This window comes from Copadichromis virginalis, linkage group LG7, assembly GCF_057382275.1.
Source record: "Copadichromis virginalis isolate Kocher_CV1m ecotype Utaka linkage group LG7, C_Virginalis_male_GT1.1, whole genome shotgun sequence".
In the NCBI taxonomy this organism is placed as follows: Eukaryota; Metazoa; Chordata; class Actinopteri; order Cichliformes; family Cichlidae; genus Copadichromis; species Copadichromis virginalis.
Window position 1 is genome coordinate 8,903,816 of NC_140624.1, and position 21,733 is coordinate 8,925,548.

Sequence of the window (21,733 nt, forward strand, 5' to 3'; positions counted from 1 at the left end):
AAAAATACACAAACAGGCTAATATAATTCCATACACTTTAGATCTGGATGAATGTCCTTTAGCGTTTGCATCTTGCACCAAACACGATCAACAAGCTTCTGCCATAATCCTAGATGGCTATTTGATCATTCCTCTGCTACCAGAATTGGTAGAATTCATTTAAACTGGTTTGTTTCTTTGCACATACCACACTTTTAGCCTACTTTATCCATTCCAAAACCAGTTTTTTGTGTGCATTTGGGACAGGGGCGTAACTTCCAGGGGGGTTATGACACCCCCCTGGAAACCCTACCCCCCCCCCCCCCCCAATAGTCAGACCCAACCAATATAACCCCCCCAATAAAATTATGAATTATCTTGCATAAATGGGCTGCTGATTTGCTTTCTAGTTGCGTGTTTAATCATCTGGGAATTTACCCAGATTTATTTATTTATTTAGACAGAGATCTGTCTAAATAAGACAGATCTCACCAAGCAGGAGCAGCTTCCCCCCACCCCACCCCACCATACACTGATGGTTTGGGAACACTGTCCTCTTGCAACTCCCATTTGTGTCTGAGTTTTAATCCCCGAATGTTGATTTGAGGTAAATTTGAAGAACTAAGATGTAGTCGTCCTTCTTTGTTAGGCCATTTAAGTGCATTGTACTAGTACCACTGGCAGCGAAACAACCCCAGAATACAATGCTACCACCGTCATGCTTGAAAGATGCCACAGTGTTCTTAGGTTTGCAAAGCTCACCTTTACTTCTCTGAACATGCATCATTGTGGCCAAATAGCTCAATACTTGTCTAACTAACCATAGTACTTTTGCCCAGAAGGAATTTGGCTTGTCCGTGTGGGCAACTGCAAATGTTAGTTAAACTTTAAGGTTCTGATTTTGGAGCAGGGGTTTCTCTCAGTTCACAGTGATGTAAAACTTGCTTCGCTGTGACCAGTGACCCTGGTTTTTCAGCAGTCTCCAGTTCATGGCAGGCTTGAGACATGGTGGTTCCTAAGTTGTACTTGAACATCCTAACCCATTTCCTCTCATGTGAGGGTGACAGTTTGTCTTTTTCCAGACTTTGGCAAAGTGGTAACACATCTGAACATCTTGTACTTATGTACAGTTGTTTGAACTGATGATGTTAGGATCTGCAGTTGTCTGGAAATGGCTCCTAGAGACTTTTGTGACTTGTTTAAATCTGCTATTGTGTCCAATTAGTGTTGTCAAGCAAATCCTTTTTATGCTGCAAGAGGAAATAACAGCTGTATTCAGTCATAAGCACAAATAAGACACATTTTAACCTTTAGCACCACTTAATTGAAAGATTTAAGTGAGTGTATAAGCATTTATTTGAGCCTCTATGTATAATTTTGAACCTGTATGGATTAGAAAAAAATTTAAGTCATTAAAAATGTCTGCTGTACAACATGGAAAAAGAAAAATTCAAAGAAATCCCGAAATTGCCATGACATGCATAACCATGATAAGTGTAGACAGATAACCACAAATGTACCACTGTAATTTATATTTCTACTTTTCTAATTCTAAATAAACGTTTTTTGTTTTCTTTATCTAAATAAATGGTAAATGGTAAATGGCCTGTATTTGTATAGCGCTTTTCTAGTCCCTAAGGACCCCAAAGCGCTTTACACAACCTGTCATCCACCCATTCACACACACATTCACACACTGGTGATGGCAAGCTACAATGTAGCCACAGCAACCCTGGGGCGCACTGACAGAGGCGAGGCTGCCGGACACTGGCGCCACCGGGCCCTCTGACCACCACCAGTAGGCAACGGGTGAAGTGTCTTGCCCAAGGACACAACGACCGAGACTGTCCAAGCCGGGGCTCGAACCGGCAACCTTCCGATTACAAGGCGAACTCCCAACTCTTGAGCCACGATAATAATAATTAAGCAAATTAGCAATAAAATCTGTAAATTCACATTTTGCCTTAGTACGTGTTGAATTAATTTTGTGTAATCTGAATTTAAACTCACTTAGGGAACGTTTCAAAATTGTTAAACTGTTAAGCAATAAAGCGTGAATGCTTTCGAGTTTTGACTCTGTGTCTCGTGGTTTTCTTTCTTTTCCCACAGTGGTCACTTCCCAAAAATAAGCTTTCTGCTTTTTAAAAGAAGAAGCTTGTTGCGTTTCGCGCATGCGTAGTTTGCAGGTATGTGAGCGGAACACAGGAAGCGAACGTTTTTCGGACTGCTCCGCAGATGGTGCCGTCTGTTTTGCTTTAATGTGACTGACTCCACCTGCTTGACCAGTCGACTAATTTAAACCCTAGACGAAGATATCAGAAACGCGACACTTTGCTTTTTAACGATATCTGAGAAGCCTCGGCTGATAAATCCGGAGCTTGAGTGCGAGGTTAGGGCGTGTTTGACTCTTAACTGTTAGACAGACTGCCCCCTCCTTCTTCTCCTCCTCCTCCCCACTGGATGCTAACTCGGTAGCCTTTGCATGTCGTTGCAGTCGTAGTCAAAAGTTGTGTTTTCGTGTGCGTTTATTGTATTTATTCGGAGGTCCGTTGAGGAACAGACAAAGATGGGGTGTACGCTGAGCACGGACGACAAGGCGGCGCAGGAGCGGAGCAAGATGATCGACAGGAATCTGCGAGACGACGGCGAAAAGGCTGCCCGGGAGGTCAAGCTGCTCCTGCTTGGTGAGAGAAAGATGGACGGACCGAGGGAGGGACGGGGACTGGGTCTGTGTGTTTCTGTGGGACTCTGGTTGCCCAGGCGTAAAAACAACCCGATAAAGGTTTAAATAAGTTTTTGTAGCTGCTAAAATTCAAGTTTTACCCAGCCTATGAAGCAACAGAGGCAAAGGTGGGGAAATGTCGGGGCTTTATTTGAATGTTACGGTGGTGTTAGCTAAAAAAAGTTTGAGCTAGTGGAGTTCCTATCTTTTATCCCTTGTTGAATTACCTCTAATTGTTACTGTGCTGTTAACTAACACTAGATAAGAGCACACTGATTAGTTGCTTCCACAGAAGCAAACCGCTAATACCCAGCGGTAAGTCGGTAAGCTAATTTAACTAAGCAATTAGCTGCTTAGCTAGTGTAACGCCTCGGTGCTAGCTTGGATTTGTTAGCCGTCAGAAAGCATCAATAACTTTCTGTAATCAAGTGTCTGTGTTGCTGTCTTTCGTGACTCCGACTAATAGCACATCTTTTAATATGGCTTAAAGTACAATAGCTAGCTAGCTCCCTTCCTGTTTCTTCGTGACGTAAATAAAAAAGAAAGTAGACGTGCCCTTAGATCGGTTATCTGTACTATCCAGCAAATATTTGAAACTAACACTTGTGAGCAGTGTTAAAGTTGTTATCTGTTGGAACAGCATTAAAGTATGTGCGAGCTCCACTATTCAACAGGTCTCGAATAATACGCCCCCCCCCGCGAGACATGTTTGCTCTTCTGAAGCGTTGTACACACAATTTAAACCCTCTGTATCTATACCTGTTTGTATCTCTGTATGACTTGCTCTTATGTCATCCAAAACTGCATTAGCCAAATGCTGTGTCGGGGGTGGGGGAGCATTAGTGCTGCCACGCAATTTCATTGTTCTTGACAATGACAATAAATAAATAAATACTAAATACATTTGAATATGTTGGCCTACCATGCAAATATGTTCAGAAAATTGCATACTTAAACTACTAATGCTGCTTAAAAAATGTTATGGCCCAGCTTTCAAATTATGGGATGTAAACCATAGATAAGCTTCCAGTTAACATAACCGCATGTCACATTTCTCCAGGATTATTTCACAGTTTTAAGGAAAGCTGCCACACCTCTCCATTCTTCCCATTACATGACCACTCTCGCCTATCTCAGCATGGATAGATGGGGTAGAGGTTGCATAGCAACCTATGCAGCCGGGTTGACAGTAATGCACGCACGACAGAAACGGTTAGTGCGTGCTAATGGGATGCCTGCCACAGCCATGCAGTCTGCAAGCTGTTTTTGAAAATGCCGTCTTATTCTGCATCTCGCAGCTAATCTCTGCTCAAGCAGGGCTGTGGCACCAGCTATTCTCCAGCATGGCTTCACAACCCCATACGTCCTGTTGTCAAGCCTGTGCGTCATTTGAGATGAAACCTTATTTGAATTTTCATGGTGCTTTTACCTGTCACGATTCCCACAACCACCTGCATGAGATGCAAGTTTGGTTTGTGGATTCATCATCTAATGGTCTGGCTAATCTGTTTAAACACAAAGATGTTTTACATCCACATTTGTGACGTCGAATATCTGGTGTAATGTTCACGTCTCTGAGGGAGACTGATATGTTCTCACTGCAGTTTGCTGCTCTGTAATGCTTCCCCGCTGGGGATGTATGCAATAATACAGTAATCAGCAAATGACAGGCTCTTGCAATCACTGCTTTGAGTGGGAGGGCTGTCTTAATTGTAGAGTTTTTGCAAGCAGCTTAAATGCAAATATGAGACAGGTTTTTATTTTTGTGTAGCATTATTTTTGCAAACAAATGACAGAAAAAGCAGCATAGGTGCAAAAACTGCAGAGATATCTGCATTTTATAAGTGTGTATTTTGTTTTCCCTGTCATCTCGTCTCTGTGGCAAAACATTAACCATTTTACTCCACCAGTTTTTGTCATAATTGGTTTCTATTATCCCTTCAATTTCAGCAGCTCAGTCAGGCGCAAGCGTGTTTGCAAATTAAATTTAAGTGATGTTTTCAGTACTGGTAGCGCTATTGTGTGTTGCTGTTTTCATATGGGATGATGAAGTGGCAAATCGCTCCAGCCACTGGGGAACTAAAAGTCCCGGGAGGGGTAAGCTAATTAAAATGTTGTGTGCTCATCTTAAAACATGCCTTAATCTCAGATGGAGTTGTTGAGCTTTATGTGAAATGAAACAGCATTGTATTTTTCTTATATTTTGATATGTGTCACCTAAAAGGCAGTAGTGGTATCATGCTGCCTTATATACTGTAGTGTTGTAGTAATACATAAATCATTGGAGATGCAGTTCAGAGTCCTGCCAAGCTGGTATGGGATGAATTTCTTACACAAGGAAGTTTAAGCTGTCTATAATCTCATTGACGAGACGATCCAATTAATTAATCCAATTGCGCTTTGTGACTCAGCTAAATCTGACCTCAGACACCGCTGTGGGTGTTCATACACCACAGGCAGAACTCACTTAAAACTTGAAAAAAGTGCATTTAACAGAAGCTAGTCTGGCACCATTAACTTATCTTAGTGTTTTAAATGTAGGGCTGCACAGATACTCGAAATGAATCATGCAGTTTGGTATTTAAAGGTAAACTATGCGTGTTTATTTCACACTGGTTGGCATTTAATGTAATTTTGTAGGTTTGAACTGTACCCGCTTCTGTTTTGAAATAATTAACACAATTGCTGTAATTTTCTCTAACTTCTGTTCTGTGTTTCAGGTGCTGGGGAGTCTGGGAAGAGTACCATTGTTAAACAGATGAAGTAAGCATGAATGAATCAGTAATACAGTTTAGAATACATCAAGCACTAAGATACTTGATGTATTTTTTTATTAAAAAGGGTGATCACAGTATACCAGTGCCAATCTCAGTGAATTCCCTTATGATGCATTAAGAGTATGGATTATCTAACGCAACTGTGATAATTAGAAATTATCACATGACACTCAGTTTTTGTTTGTGATGGAAATATTTGTTCTTTTTAATGTTAAACATACAGTATAAAATACACCATGTGGTGAATAGGCAATATGTGGAGCACAACCATTTCCTTCCCGCACAGGCAACAAAAAATGTTCTATTTTAATGGGCATGTCATCCTCATTCTACAACAGGGGTGGGCAATCTCAGTCCACGAGGGCCGGTGTCCCTGCAGGTTTTAGATGTCCTCGAACCAACACAGCTGATTTAAATGGCTGAATTTGCTTCTCAACATGTCCTGAAGTTCTCCAGAGACCTGGTAACGAACTAATCATGTGATTCGGTAGTGTTGACCCAAGATGAGATCTAAAACCTGCAGGGACACCGGCCCTCGTGGACTGAGATTGCCCACCCCTGTTCTACAACATGAGAGACACACACAGTCAAATCTGAAGAAGAAGAAATAATCTACTCTCTAAATTATTCCCCATTCTTTCAGGGCAAAGATGTTTTAACTCTAGATTTAAATATCTGAGACTTCTTTTTTTAAAATAAGTGCAGTTTAAATGATACACCTTTGTTTTTCTACACTGTAAGGGAATGCAGGTGTAGCAAATCTAAGAAGCCTTTTTTTGACCATAAACTTAAACATAAAACCTTAAAAAAAATACATAAAAAGCAGCAAGTCATTAACCAGATTGTCCCATAGTTAATTATTTTTAATTCCCCCAAAAACATTCAGTAAAAAGTAATTGAGTAGAGGCTTACTCAAAAAACAATTGAAAGTTGTTCTGTTTTTATTTTACTTAATATCTGTCATATATGCTGCCAGAAGCTCAGGCTTCAGACTGCTCCAGACACGCAGTTTAAGATATTTATTCTGCTCTTGGCTCTGTATGATGTCAGAATGGGTATTCCTAATATTTTCATCTCAAGCACACCACTCTGGCTGTGAATACATAAGCCCCACATACCTGTCGTTTAGACCTTCAGTTTGTGAGGAGCAGCCAGTCAGAGATAAATGTCCTCATAGGGGGAGGAGCTACAATGCTTAAGATGATCTGAGAACCTGCATCATATCTCATCGAAAAATAAATAAGGATTATTTTCAACTGGAAATGATGCGGTACTACTCTAAAAATAGTCTAAGAATAAACACTAAAGAAAATAGAGGCATAAGAGCTTGAATTAGAATTTGATTTTAATAAGTACGGTTAATCATTCAAATTATACAAGTGATCAGTAAAAGTATAACTCTCTATATATTTTTAAGTCTGTTTGACAGAGCTTTGGTACCAACTTTCAGGCCATTGTTTAACTGAGAAGGCTCCTCCACTAGGTTGGTTCATTGTGTCATTTCTATTAAAACAAAAAAAGCAGCCACCAGGTTCACTTAGCTGGTGAACATGGTGGAGTATTAGGCAACTAATGAGCCAGACATTTCCCTCGGGAGCTGGGAGAGACCTAAAACAGAGCTAGAGCAAACGTGACTCCAGATGAGCAGCAGCATTTACTTGTATCTCCTGGATTTCTAAAGCAGTTGATTGCTTGTTTGGCCTTGTTGCAGATTTTAATAGCAATCTCTAACATGAAATGGACCATTATTTATACATTTTATAATCTATTTTGATATGTTAACTATCAACCAGTTTACCAGCATTTAAAGAACAGATTGAATCCCATTGTTTGTACTTATTGTATGAAATTAGAATTAACTGTGGCACGCCTGCTAATGTTCTCTCTTTGTGTTTCAGGATCATCCACGAAGCAGGCTACTCAGAGGAGGAGTGTAAGCAGTACAAGGCTGTGGTCTACAGCAACACCATCCAGTCCATTATTGCCATCATCAGAGCCATGGGACGCCTCAAGATTGACTTTGCTGATCAAGCCAGAGCAGTAAGTGACAGAAAACACAGCATCCAGACAACCTCACAGATTGTCTGTGGTAACAGCGGCTTAGTCATTTGCCTTATGGGCAGGGTTCTTTGCATTGCAACCTTCTAGAGAAAAAAAAGGATTAAAAAAACTAGGTCTGTGCTTAATATCACATTTAAAACATTTAAAAATAAGAATATATCCCAGCTATCTATGGAGATTAAGAAATATTTAAAGATTATGACCAGGACAGTGGGGTGGGAGAGGGGAGTTTAGGAAATTTAAGTAGAAGATGTGCAAAGTCCATGTAATAAATCCAGTGTACAAAATTATTATAGCCTGATTTATAATAAACAGGCAACATTTCTGTTTTTCTCTCTCACTGGAGACGTCGTGGCCACTGTTTTATTTCTGTTTTCACAAGTCTAGTTTATTAATATCCTGTTTGGCAGATTTTTTTTAAACAGACTCCTGTTTCTTTTTGCAAATCTGTTTCTCCTTTTTCTTTTTTTCCCCTCTTGGCATAACAAAAGAGCTAGTCATTGTGTCTGCGTGACTGGCCTGGCTCTCTCATCGTGACCAAGTTTAATCCTGAAGCCTTTCTTTTCTGATTTTATGCTCTCTCAAATATCAAGGTTTTTGCCTCTGGCGTTTAGACACTGTGCCCCTTTTGAAATCTAATTTTATGTAAAGTATAACAGGTGAAAGACTGGGAAAAACACAGTTAATTAATTATTAATTTATCACTTTAGTTTGCACGGCCCGTTCGGCTAAGGAGTAACGACAATAGATGAATTGTGATCTTTCTAAATATAGAAAAAAATTAGCAAAACAAATCTAGTAAATCTTTGTTTCTATTTGATAATGAGTTAACCTTCTTTAGGCTGTTTTCAGTTAAGTGTCTCTGTGTCTTTAGGATGACGCGCGGCAGCTGTTCGTCCTGGCGGGCTCAGCAGAAGAGGGCTTCATGACCAGTGAACTGGCTGGGGTCATCCAGCGGCTGTGGAAAGATGGAGGAGTTCAAGCCTGCTTCAGCCGCTCCCGAGAGTACCAGCTCAACGACTCTGCAGCATAGTGAGTAGGATGCACGGACACGCATACTTCAAACAGTAGGGGACTGTCCTTGGAAGAATAACTCCCGCTCTTACGTCAGTGCTTTAGCTTGTTGCCAATCTTTCTTTCTCTTGTTGATTTTTCTCTTTCCAAAGTTACCTAAATGACCTGGACAGGATATCCAACAGTGCTTACGTTCCAACCCAGCAGGATGTGCTGAGGACCAGAGTCAAAACTACCGGTATTGTGGAAACACACTTCACTTTCAAGGATTTGCACTTCAAGTGAGTATAGCCACCATCATTGTTTTAGTTTTGTTTAAACACAGCAGTGTCTCGTGGTGCTCCATGTAAAGTCTACACTGACTCACATATGCCTGCCTTTATTTTTCATTTATGACTGTTAACCTTTAGAAGCCAAAATGGCTCATGGCTTTAAAAAAAGATAGTATTAGTGCATCTGAAGTTTTCTAAACAATTTAGACCAAACACTGTGACAGGAGTGCCTCCAAGAACCAAAATGTGACATGTAGTAGGTAATGGTTTATGGCTTTCTTATAGCCATCAATTCTTTCCTCATTTTCATAGCTCATAAAATCATTTGGTGTCAAAGGTCTCTCATTTGCATTGTTATAGTTTCAGAAAAAGCTGAAATGTGTTGCTTGTCATGTTTTAAAATAAACACATGGAGACCCAGCCACCAGCTAACATTTATGCATAAATCTATATTTAAAAGTAAGAGAGAGAGCGCATATTGCAAGGATCAGAATCAGCAAATTCAGGAGTTTGCACTTTGATAGAAGATGTCCTGCCGTTCCTATGTGAGGCAACCACTAGTAGTTGATGCCTTGTTCATGAAAAAATGAAAAGCTACGAGTGGTCGGCCAGCATGTAGTCTCGTCACCTAATATCACACTGAATGCAAGAACACAGTAGCTTCATACTCTTGAAAACTAACTGAAAAAGCGGCTTTTAAAAGCTCTGACAGCTGTCCACAGTATTTTACACATTCTGAAAGATTTGCGTGTGTTTGTGTGAAAATGTCATCACCCAGATCATGTGAGTGTGTGAGAGTTGCATTTATTTAACAATATCTTTCTGTGATCTCAGAATGTTTGATGTTGGTGGACAGAGATCAGAGAGGAAGAAGTGGATTCATTGTTTTGAGGGCGTCACTGCCATCATCTTCTGCGTGGCTTTGAGTGACTACGACTTAGTGCTGGCTGAGGACGAGGAAATGGTAAGAGTTGTCTGACCCCGGCACACTCTGCCCACTAGTACGTCTCTGATCGGTAATCACTGTGCACTTCTCCTCCCGCTCAGAATCGAATGCACGAGAGCATGAAGCTGTTTGACTCCATCTGCAACAACAAGTGGTTTACAGAGACCTCCATCATCCTCTTCCTCAACAAAAAGGACTTGTTTGAGGAGAAGATCAAAAAGAGCCCCCTTACAATCTGCTTCCCTGAGTACGCAGGTGAGTCATATAAACAAACACTGACATGCAGAGCTGGTGCTTTATACATGCAAATAATGTCCTTTGTGTGTTGGCGGGGTATATAAATCATTAAGCCCGACTATGTATGCAGGATTTGGGCTTTTAATCGTGGATTTGTAATGATGTGTAGAAAAATTTAACCTTATTTAAACTGTTGTTTTTGTGTAGCATGACTAAGTCATATTTGGATTCCTTTATACTGTCAGAATCCTGTGATTATTGCTTTTAGAGCCTAACTTGTTTTGTAGCTACACAAAGGTGTGGCAGGCCCTGTAGATGAGACAGATGTTTTATCCCACTGCTCTGCTCTGGAGCTGTGTGGGCTGCTTCATGTTTAAACAATGCATTTTTGTCAGGTTCACAGATACAGATTAAATAGCCATGATTTTGGTTTGAATCTACACTCGAACACCATATCTGTAACATCATGCTGTCATCATCTATTTATATCGATGTGACGTAAGGATCCAGAGATTCAGTAGAAGATAAGTTTTAACCTTTTCTTCCCTAGGAGGCTCGCCGGGTCACGTTGTATTTATTGTGAAAGGACATTTTATGGTTTCCAAATGTGGTACACTCACTCAAGGGACCATTTCTGTGCCTAAAATAGATGTGGGGTTTGTCGTGTTTTATTTCTGCTGGTAAAGATTGATTTTTTAGAACCAGTTCAGTAATATTGGTGTCACACTTCTCATTACTTTGTGGTGGCCGTTTACTTCCTTATTTTACACACTGATAACTCACGTTAACTTTAAAAAAAAAAAAAATCACACTCAGCTGTGATACTAAGCGAAAGTTTTTCAATTCATAAAGCCAGAGGTTGTTCATTTTGACCTCAGTATTGACTTTTAAGTAAGAAATTTTAAGTAACAACCATAAGCTTAAAGTACAACTTCCTTTTTTTTTAAAGGGGGCTGTGTAAAATACGAATGAAAGCAGAATGCAGCGATTTTCAAATCTCGTGAACTTCTAAAACTGCGAACAGTTATTATTTGAGGAAATATACTGGCTTATTTTAAATTTGAAGGCACATCTCAAAAAAGCTGGGACAAGGCATGTTTACTACTGTGTGGCATCACCTCTTCTTCTAACAGTGTGTAAATGTCTGGGTACTGAGGAGACCAGATGCCTGTACTGTGAAGCGGGACTTTGGCTTATCCAGTTAAATTGAGTGTTAACGCTGAGTTTCCTGTATTTAAATCAGTTTCCTTATTGCATGTAGTGTATGACATTTCAAGCACACCTGCTCTTCATCAGACCACTGTACTGGGTGCATTGCCATGGTAACTGATGCTGTGAACCATATTAGAGATGGACATGTATGAAATCACCACCTACTGACCAGTCAGTCCTCCGAATAATTGTTGTCATTTCTGGAAGATTCCTTAGATGCCTTTGTACTGAGACTATGAGGGACTAAAGTCTTTATAAATTCTGCAAATAATTTATTTAATGTTAATAATATTATTGTTCCATAAGCATAAATATTTGTAGGCTGCCTTTTGTATTTTAAATCAAAATTTTCACCTATTGTAGCTTTAAGCCCACGTTTGGATTCTGTTTTTAATATTCGCATGTTACACTCAGAATGTTAAACACCACAGAGGCTGCAGCTGAAAGAATAAAAACTAAGACAAACACCCAGTTAAACATTAATCTGATTGAGCACTCGATTATAATCCATCAGGTTCTCCTGTGTTTTATTGATAGAGCTGTGTGTTAACTCACACAGTTTGCCTTCCTCCTTTTCTTCAAATATGCAAGACTTTTATTAAAATATAACAGATTTCCCATTTTACTGACCAAAACAGCTAAAGCCCTCACACATACAGTGCTGTTAATACTAAACTAGTATCCAGCGTCTTTCCTCTCACACACGTAATCGCTGATTTGCCTGCAGCAACTGTGCCACTTTCACTTTCAGTTAAACACATCATACTTTCAGTATTGTGTCTTACCTGTTGGTATTTTACTTGCTGTATAGTTTTATCTACCTTTGTGAAGTCAGCCACACTGTTGCCAGCCCACTTATCTGTAATTGTGACTTGTGAGACAGTGCCAGGGAACTCCAGGGAACTCCCGGGATCTCCCGGATTAACTGCTTAAGCAGGACTTGCGGTCCAACAGAGGTAGCACACATGCTGTCCTCTCCAGTCTAAGGATGACCTGTCTGCCTGCAGGGAGCTCTGCTGTCAGATGGAGGCATTGTACAGCTTATCTGTGGGCCACTCTTGCTTGTAAAGTTGTCAGGACTTTTAGAAGACCTCTCTAAGACTGCCTTTTTTTTTTTTTTTTTCTTCTTCTTTTTTTTAAAATACCCAATCACCAAAGTGATTGACTTGTTAGCAAAATTGTAATTCAGATGTTTGGTTTTTGGGTTTGTTTGTTGTTGTTTTTTGTGGTTTTGTTTGTTTGTTTTCCCCTGCCTTTTGTTACCCTGTCCTAACTTATTCAAGACATGTTGCTGCAATCAAACTTGGAGTGATCCTAGTTTTATCTCATCTGTTTCTATGTTTTGAACAAAATTAAATGTGGGCTTGTGAGATCTGCACTTCCTTTTGGAATTAGCGTTATGGTAAAACATGCTTTTGCCCTTCTGTTATTCTCCGTAACCTGTCAGGTGAAACCCTTGCTTGAATAAATGTCAAATTATAAACAAAGTCAGCCGAGAAGTAAATATTCTGCAGCCAGGTTGGAGAAACACAAGGGCAACAATAAATCCAAATTGACACTGGAGCGGCATTTTTGGAAAGCATAATTAAATTGCAGCTTGACACCAGGCTGGAACTGCTATTTAACGGCCTTCACGGCCGGGTAGTGCATGCTGTTTATTTGAGACTGAGCTCAGGACAGGTGCCTGTTGAACATTGAACCACACAACACTGACACTCAACCTGTACGTCACTGCAGAGTGAAACGACTGGAGGTCAGCAAAGGAACAACTTTCACAGGGCGTTAAGTTTTATAGTTTTAAGTAGAACTCTAAAAGTGCGCACAGTCATATTCAGTTGATGAGAAACTGAAAAATAAGTGCATCTATGCATTTTTTTTTTATTTTTATATATATATATGATGGCAGTGGAAAGACGGAACAGGCTTTAGATCTCATTTCTCCTTCTATTTCCATTTCCTCTTTATCCCCACCCACTTCATAGGCGCCAACACCTACGAGGAGGCCGCAGCATACGTCCAGTGCCAGTTTGAGGACCTAAACAAGAGAAAGGACACCAAGGAGATCTACACCCATTTCACCTGCGCCACCGACACCAAGAACGTGCAGTTTGTGTTCGATGCCGTCACTGACGTTATCATCAAGAACAACCTGAAGGACTGTGGTCTTTTCTAAAAGGTGACGTGTCATGTTTTGTCTGTGAACAGGCCGCCATATTTTCTGCCACATTTTCTCCTCTAACCAGGTTTTGGTTTGTTTGTTTGTTTTTTCCCCCCCCCCTGTTCAGGCAGCTTGGTGTCCGGTTTAATGAGTGACTTTATTCAAGAGGAGTGGAAGAAGCTTGGACTGATGTCACTTTTAACCCCTTATTAACTTATGTTCATCTCTAAAAGTTTAAAAATGGTATGTAGAGAAAACATTTTGTGTAAAATATTTGTACAACGTCTATGGCCAGGGATTTTTTTCCTCTATTTTTAAAATGTGCTTCTTTTACCTTATTTTTATGTAAAAAGGGGGGCCTTTGCTTTTTCTTTTTTTGTCTGTGCATCACATTTTCTTTTTTGTAGTTGCTCGTGCCTTGCATGCCTTAGTTGCAGTGTTTCTTCTTCATTGTTCACTTGTTTATTTAGATGCCACCATTTAACTCTTCTCGAGTCCCTTCAATTCATACTATGTTTGTTTTTTTTAATAATTCTGGCCACTTCACTGTTATATATACATATTTTTGCCTCCTTGTATAAAACAAGCAAGACCAATTCACTCTGATGCTGACATACTGTGAGAGCTGTGTGGAAACTGATGTGTGGTTTGCATGGGTGATACGAGCGAGGGCAAATGCGTGCGTGTGTGTGCGTGTGTGTGTGTGTGTGTGTGTGCGTGTGTGTGTGTGTGTGCGTGCGTGCGTGTGTGTGTGTGTGTGTGTGTGTGTGTGTGTGTGTGTGCGCACAATATAAAACAAAGGGACTTTATTCCTCTACTTGTCATCCTCTTTCAAAGTTTTATTTTTCTAAGAGACCAAAAAGGAGCTCCTCACGAATCAAAAAGTGCACCTTGTCGATGCGCTGCTACAAACATTCCCGATTGAACCATGAAGGAAAGGGAAGCTTTGAAAAGAGGATGCCAATGGTGGCCTTGTAGCAGACAGTAGGACCATATGTAGATATGTGTTCAGTGCATAGACACAGTTGATTTGGTTACAAGTGCACTGTTACTCATTATGATCTGTGAAGGTTTAAAGTTACATGCCCCCCCCCCCCCCCCCCCCCCTCCTCAGCTCTGTTTCCATGAGATGGGGACTTTAGTGGACTAATCTCCATGATTTTGCTAATAAAAGGGTTGCTATGTTGAAACCATGGCAACTTATGCAAAAAAAACATGTTTGCCTCCTGTTTTTGTGTGTGTGTGTGTGTGTGCGTGTGTTATTTTATGAAAGGTAAGAAGCATTTTTAAATGCTTTTGAGAAATGTAGACCTTAAAAACCCATAACAGATGGTTTATCTCAAACTGTTTTGATCATTGTTTAAGGTTTTAAACCCAAGGGGGGGAAATAAACAAAACGCACTCTGGCTGGTTTTTTTTGGGGGGTTTTCTCTTTCTTTTTTTTTTTTTTTTCTCATTTACATTGTAAATTACATGTGTAAGAGTTTTAAATCGTTAACCCGATATTATTTGAGTTTTCCAGAATGAAGGAGCGGGAAGCACATGCAGTTAAATAAGCTCATATGCAGCCTGGTGTCCTATTGCAGATTTATTAGGTGAAAAGTGGGGAAAAAAATTAAACAACATCCTGTGATAGTTTTTTTTTTTTGTTTTGTTTTGTTTTGTTTTTTTGTTTAAGTATTTAGACTTTTTACATAAGTCAAAGTTAGAATCCTGCTAAAGTGGCTTAATGGCACCCAGATTGTATATTGAAATGTACTTAATTGTATTTTTGTATTTCCTTCATATATCTGTACTTGAGCTGAGGTGATGCAAAAACTTCCCCGTTGTGGGATAAATAGTCTTATCTTATCTCTATATTTAGAAAACCTTGTTTTGAAATTGCATATCAAATTTCAGGGGGGCTGGTGGCACCCCATGTTCCCCCCCCAGGCATGCCGCTGTATGGAGAAAAATTTGCCTCAAAAGGGTTGCAAATGCATTCAATATTATACACAAGTGTAAACTAAGATTTACAAATCTCTACAATGATTTGTGTATAACTTCTGAGGGCTCACGAGGACCTGCTTCAATCCAGACACAAATACAAAGTAATTTGACCACATAAAACTATTTTACAAATGTGCACATCCAAACAGACACTACACAGTAGCCTATAAAAGGTTACTATATGGTTTAAATAATCTTATGGACTTCTGCTGGGAAAAGTGAGCACTCTGCTGCAGATGGGGGGGGGGACACCATTACTGTACATTACTGCAGATCATCCTCTGGAGTGAGTATGCTTACTAATCTGTATATTTTGAAGATACGTTTCAGGTCAAGTGGAATATCACTTTGATGTTAATCTTACCATCCTCTAATGAAAGCAGTCTAACATGTTAGCTTAATGAATAATCCTGAACATTTCAGGATGTGGCAGGCTACTGTGTAGTTTCTGTAATTGGTAAATCTGTGTTTTCTAGTAAAAGGGTTACGAGCTGTTCCGTTCCGTTCCGTAGAAAGGGAAATGAACGTATGTAGTGGAAACCCAGATGTCCAAGCTTTACACTGGGACGTGAATGCATCTTACATTTGTGCGTCTTTGTGAAGCTTGCAGCGATAAATTTACCCCACGTGATCTGTGTGTGTCAGGCGATTCGTGCACACGTATTTAAGGTTTTAAAGCGAGGGGGAGATGCTACGTTTAGTTTTAGACGTTTGTACGCACAGAAAGGTTTTCGAAAGTCAAAATGATCGGATTCGTGAACTGAACGTAATAAATTATGCGTAAATGATCAGTATTTATTCAGGTTTGAATGTACGCATTTGTAAAATAGTTTTACGTGGAGAAACTGCTTTGTATAGCGTGTGGATTAACGCACACACAAATCATTGTACACATTTGTAAATCTTTGTTTACCCTTGTGGATCATATCCTATACATTTGCAACCCTTTCGAGGCCCATTTCTCTCCATACCCCTGAAGCAGAGAGAAATGAGTACCTCGTCATCTGCTGAGCCACTTCCTTTTTGAGGGTTGTCTTGTTTTTGCTTCAGCAATGTACCTGTCGGTGGTTTCTTCTCAACTGGATAGACTGAAGTTTAACTGACTTTGTGTCACTATCCAAATGCAGACAGGATGTGACTGATGGAAAAACCAAATTCTAAAACAACTGTGAACCAGGAACAAAGCTAAATATATCAAAGAATACACAATGTAAGTATAAACATTAAACAAACCAGGGATCACAAAGAATATTACAATAAACTGAACTAGAAAGTCCAAGACTCAGAACAGATAGATAGATGGATGGATTCCTCCAGGAAATTCAGTTTCCAGTTGCAATAAATAATAATAATAATAACAATTAGAATAAAAAAATAAAGGGAGGGGGGGGGGGAATAAAATATGAATATATGTATAAATATAGCATATGAGCAAATTATACTGTGATTGAGTGTTCCCTTGAATTTTTAAGCTGTGTATGCTCCCAAAATCACTAAGAATCCATAAAAAGGGGACAATTTATATTTAAATGTATTTCTTTAAAAAGAACGATGCAGTTTAACATAGTTTCAACACGGAGTATGAAACTGATGTGCTGCGCATATAGTTTATAGATATTTCTAATTTCCAAATCTTGAACCTTTTCACATTCATAATCCATAAACAAAACTACAATATTTAATTAAATTACTAATGGCTTTTATTGCCTTAAAAACATACAGAATATACTACAGAAAACAGCTTCCATTACAAATATACTAGGCTATCTTTGGCACAGTGATCAGTAAGTCTGTGATTGTAGTTAATCTGTCAGAAATGTGTCTGTTTCATTAAAGAAACGGCTACATAAATAATATATCCTAATATTAACAGCTCAGCATAGGAAAATAAAAGCAACAACTAGCCCATCTAGTGTACGCTGTTAGTAACAGCATGTAACTAATAGACTGATGCCTGCTTGATGGTTATAAAGGAGACAAGGGGAAAAATTTAATCAGCAGTTTGGATATAATTAACAAAGATTGCTTGTGACAAAGATGCATTGGGCCTTCATATAAAATCTCCACTGGAAAGCCCCCGTGATTAGGGCTAATTAATCTTGAACTAGAGCGAGAAAGTGATTTTCTATCAAGCTGTGGTAATTTAAAGCAAGAACTGAAGCCCAAAATTATTTCCAGCATTCACAAGCTGATCAAAGGAATTAGTTTAGAGATAGTGAAAGGATTATCAGAACAACTGTCACATTCCAGTCTCTCTCCATATTTATATATTTAATAGACAGCTAGATGATGGCAAGGAACATCCCACAAATGGGTGGCAGCAGCAGCAGTGCCAAGGCTGTCTCCTATCTTGCAGACTTAGCTAAGCCATCGCCACTCAAGCACAATGATAGGGCATTAGCTGAGAGGAAACTATTTTTGGGGAGGCACTGTGTGATTTTAAAAGCTAATTGCAGGGTCATTTAGCTAATCCCTAAAGTCCTCCCGGGGAGATCAAACGGTGTGAATAACTTACTCAAAAACAAGGTATGTGTTTAAGGAAAAAGAGAAGGAAGGAACAGGGTGCCGGAGCAGACCACAAAGGGATCAAAAACCAGATGAGTGCAATAACCAGCACATTTTATATAAAGTTTGGTAGACTTGGAAGTATCAGTGTGAGATTCGTAAAGAAAAAACTTGCATTTAATGTAAAATATTAAGCCCACTAAAGCCAAGGAGAGGTTCTTTGCAGGACCACCTAATCTAAAATAACTGGTGCAGCTTCAAATCTCTGCTTTTGAGTAACATTTCTGCACCGAGCCGACACTGACACCACCACAGATCCACAGAAGCGAATATGATCTTAATCCTGCTGAATTTCCAGCCTCCTTTGTCTGGTTTGGTTTGGATTCAGTCTGGATTTTTTTTCTTTTTAACAGGTGTAATCTGGCATCGCAAGTTTCCCTTCATAATTAAATCTCATTGTGAGCTCGAAGAAAAAGCAAATGTGATTCAGTTGCCAATTCCCTAAAGCCATTCAGTCTAATTAACTTATTCTGTGTGTGTGTGTCTTGCGTTTGACTGTGAGTATGTGTGAAACAGATTTTTAGCTCCACTACACCCGTGGGTTCCTCATAGATGCGATCGTGTCATGTGCATGTGTAATTTTTAAAGTGTAAAATGCATGTCCCAAATATTGTTACAGTCTCATGTTTGCAGATGCATGCAGACACCCCTGGTCCCTTTTCCCTTAATCTGTGGATTGAATAAAGGTGATAAATAGTGGAGGAGACTGTGTGCGAGTGCCTGTGTGAAGGTGACCCCTCTCCCCCTCTGTCCTCGCTGAGCAATAAAAACAACTTAGTGTGCATTTTTTTTCTTTCCCCCGAATAGCAAATGCACAAAGCAGAGTCAATGAGGGAGGCGGTGAACTAAATCCATATAAGCTCTATTGAAATTCCCCCTCTGAGTGCGCAGGCTGCCTCGTGTTATTGTATTTTTGCCTTCTGTTGTTGGCAGTCTGCTTTAGGATGCTCATTACTTTCTGTCTATAATGATGATATAAAGTAATATCCGTATCTTTCTTCTTCCTCCCCCGCCCAGCATGCATAAACACGGCTACAAGCGTGTTTACAGGCCGCCTGAGATGGCCTGTATGGATGCCTTCAGGGTGCAGATTCACTGCTAATTCGACTGTTTTCTTCTGTTATTTGGACAATTCGGAGCAAACATCAGCATCAAAGTGACACTCAAGAAAAAAAAAAGGCGTATGTGTTCCTCCTCTTCAACCTCCTCCTAACACTGAAGCTGTGTCATTGTTCTCGAGTGGCCATACAGACACAGAGAGCTCCTGCTCTACTTTAGCATCCTGTCAGTAAAAAAAAAAAAAAATCTTGAAGTGCCAACGAGCCGCCGAAAGTGACTCCAAATTTAGCTGCTCGAGTTCAAAGCTTCGACAGCTGATGGCTTTTCTCTTTGTTCTTCTATCGCACTTCTGTTCACAAAGAGAAGGTCCAAAATAGTGAAAAACTCTGATCCAGATATAGATATATGAGCACAGGGGAAAAATTTAGTGTATGATTTATCCTGCCTGCACAAATATACAACTTATGTAACAAAGAGAGCGCCAGAGCAAGAGACTGCTCCACATTTGTATTCTCTTTGAAGGCAGCGTGAGCTGGTTTCATAATTTAGTGCAACCAGACCCAATAAATGAGCTGGTGTTGGAGTGAAAATGAAGAGTTTCAGTCCAGGCCAGAGGCCTCATGATGCTGCAATTCTGACATCCACCAGTAGAGCAGAGCAAAAGCAAAACTGGGATTCATTTCCCCCATGGGTGTCTAGTCTACTAATCCAGCCAGTTTTCTGGATTATTCAGTAATATTTCTCTACTGCGATGGAGAAAATGAATCTAGTCTCCATCATCTGCTTAGAATTAGTGTCAGTGCCATCTGAACATCTGTATGACCTGAATGCTAAAAGAAACCCAAGTATGTAAAGATAGAGTCCACTGCTCCTTGTGTTTTATTCACTGGCTGCTTTCTGTGTACAGTAATGTTGTTTTGTAGGGAGAATGCTCACATTACACACACACACACACACACACACACACACACACACACACACACACACACACACATCCAGAGTGGCAGTAAGAGGGACCATCCTCCTCAGTAGATTCAGACCAGCAGCTCTTGACTGATGCATTAAATATTGAACGCAACTTTACTTCACCCACTTTCAGAAAGTCACGCAAGTCATGAAAAAGTAATGGCAACAAACGGATTTGTCGTTTTGTGTTGAACTTGGATTTATGTCATCATAGTTATGTAACTGTGACCAACACAGAGATGGCGAACTTTTAACAAAACACAAGTCAGGATGCGACGCTTTTTTCTTCGCATTATAACATTTAAACAAACAAAAACAAATAAAAAAAACATTAAAAAAAACAAAAACAAACTTTTGTTTCTGCTCAACCATCCATGCAATAAACCTGTTATGTGCTGTGTGGATGAATTACAAAATTCCAACAATGAATCCACGAGGGATGAAAAGCGCTTTTTGAAGCGCAATATTTAGGAATGTATGTTCATGTAATGGACAATCCTGCATGTCAGAACCAGGTATTGATGCACGAGGGAGGGTGTCTGTATGGATGTGTGAGGGAGGCGGTTACTGACCAACTACAGCAGTTTTACTCTAAACTGCGTATTAGTTTAACCATAGTTTGGCACACCTCTGTGCAGGTTTCCCCGCGTACTGTGTAGATATTATATTTATTTAGCAGAATAAAATCGGCATTAATAAATCCTTTTGTTACCCCAAGTCTTATATAAATAAAGCCTTTTATTAATTCTCTCTAATTTTTAGATACAAAATTTTGTACTTAGTGTTAACAAACAACCATTAATCTCGAAATCACCACATCCCGGTGAACCTGCTGTCCCTGGTGTTGTCCCGCGTGGTAATGCAGCCTTTGGGTAGTCTTTACAAGCTTGTTGCATATTTTTTAGAAAGGGAATATTCTGGCAAAGTCCACAGATATATGAATTTTGCAGCGCGAAACCTGCTGTTTCTCACACTCCCCAAACGCACTTGCGTGTAAATTGCGCGTGAGCAAGTTTATACAGGCTATCACGCAGCGTACCATATTTCGTCCTACATGTGTGCGATTACAGTGAGCCCGAGGAAGCTCCCCTGGCAGTGTAGTAAGAGTGAAGCGCCTCCTGTGCTATTTCCCCTCCTCTCCATCCCTTTACGCCGAACCAGAACCATTCATCTCTCCCCTCCTTCAGGCTTCACATCCGGGTCATCCGCCAGGATCTGTCTCTTACGTCTGTGTGTCTGACAGAGTGATAATTATTTCAGTCCGCTGCCGTGCTGTACTGCAGCTCTCTGCCCGACTGCGCGGCTCGCAGAGCGGACACTGCGCCAGCGTGCACCGGTGATGATGGAGCCACGAGCGCCGTGAAGCTGCAGCCGCTCGCACAAAAGGCAGAGATGAGACGGTAGGAGGCTTTTGCAGGGGCTAGCCCGCGGTGATTAACTCGCCCTAACGATGTCGAAGAGCCTCAAGAAGAAAAACCACTGGACCAACAAAGTCCACGAAGCGGTGATAACCCGGGGGAAAGAAGGCGAGCTGGGGTTCGAGCTGAAGGGGGGCGCGGAGAACGGCCAGTTCCCCTACTTCGGCGAGGTGAAGCAAGGGAAGGGGCTGATCCAGAGCGGCAAACTGGCCCAGGATGAACTGCTGCTGGAGGTCAACGACATGCCAGTAGCCGGGCTCACTACCCGGGACGTGCTGGCCGTGATCAAACACTGCAAAGACCCGGTCCGCTTCAAATGTGTCAAGCAAGGTGAGATATGCGCTGGACGGGAGAGGGG

The 21,733-nt window shown here is 40.4% G+C and overlaps 2 protein-coding genes across 2 annotated transcripts in view; both read left to right on the forward strand.

Annotated features, from left to right (window-relative positions):
• Nucleotides 1-2,163: 2,163 nt before the first annotated feature.
• Nucleotides 2,164-13,976, forward strand: LOC146704408 (guanine nucleotide-binding protein G(i) subunit alpha-1). The gene is made up of 9 exons (XM_085461553.1): nt 2,164-2,663; nt 5,422-5,464; nt 7,377-7,518; nt 8,414-8,571; nt 8,706-8,834; nt 9,660-9,789; nt 9,873-10,026; nt 13,203-13,396; nt 13,506-13,976. Exons 1-8 carry the CDS (start codon nt 2,546-2,548, stop codon nt 13,391-13,393), a joined length of 1,065 nt encoding a protein of 354 aa, XP_085317679.1. The 5' UTR covers nt 2,164-2,545; the 3' UTR covers nt 13,394-13,396; nt 13,506-13,976.
• Nucleotides 13,977-21,056: 7,080 nt separating this feature from the next.
• magi2b (membrane associated guanylate kinase, WW and PDZ domain containing 2b) overlaps nt 21,057-21,733 on the forward strand; it is a 95,149-nt gene continuing 94,472 nt past the window's right edge. Inside the window, exon 1 of the mRNA XM_085461540.1 lies at nt 21,057-21,705. Coding sequence (XP_085317666.1) covers nt 21,408-21,705 — 298 coding nt within the window. The 5' untranslated portion in view covers nt 21,057-21,407. The remainder of the gene's footprint in view (nt 21,706-21,733) is intronic.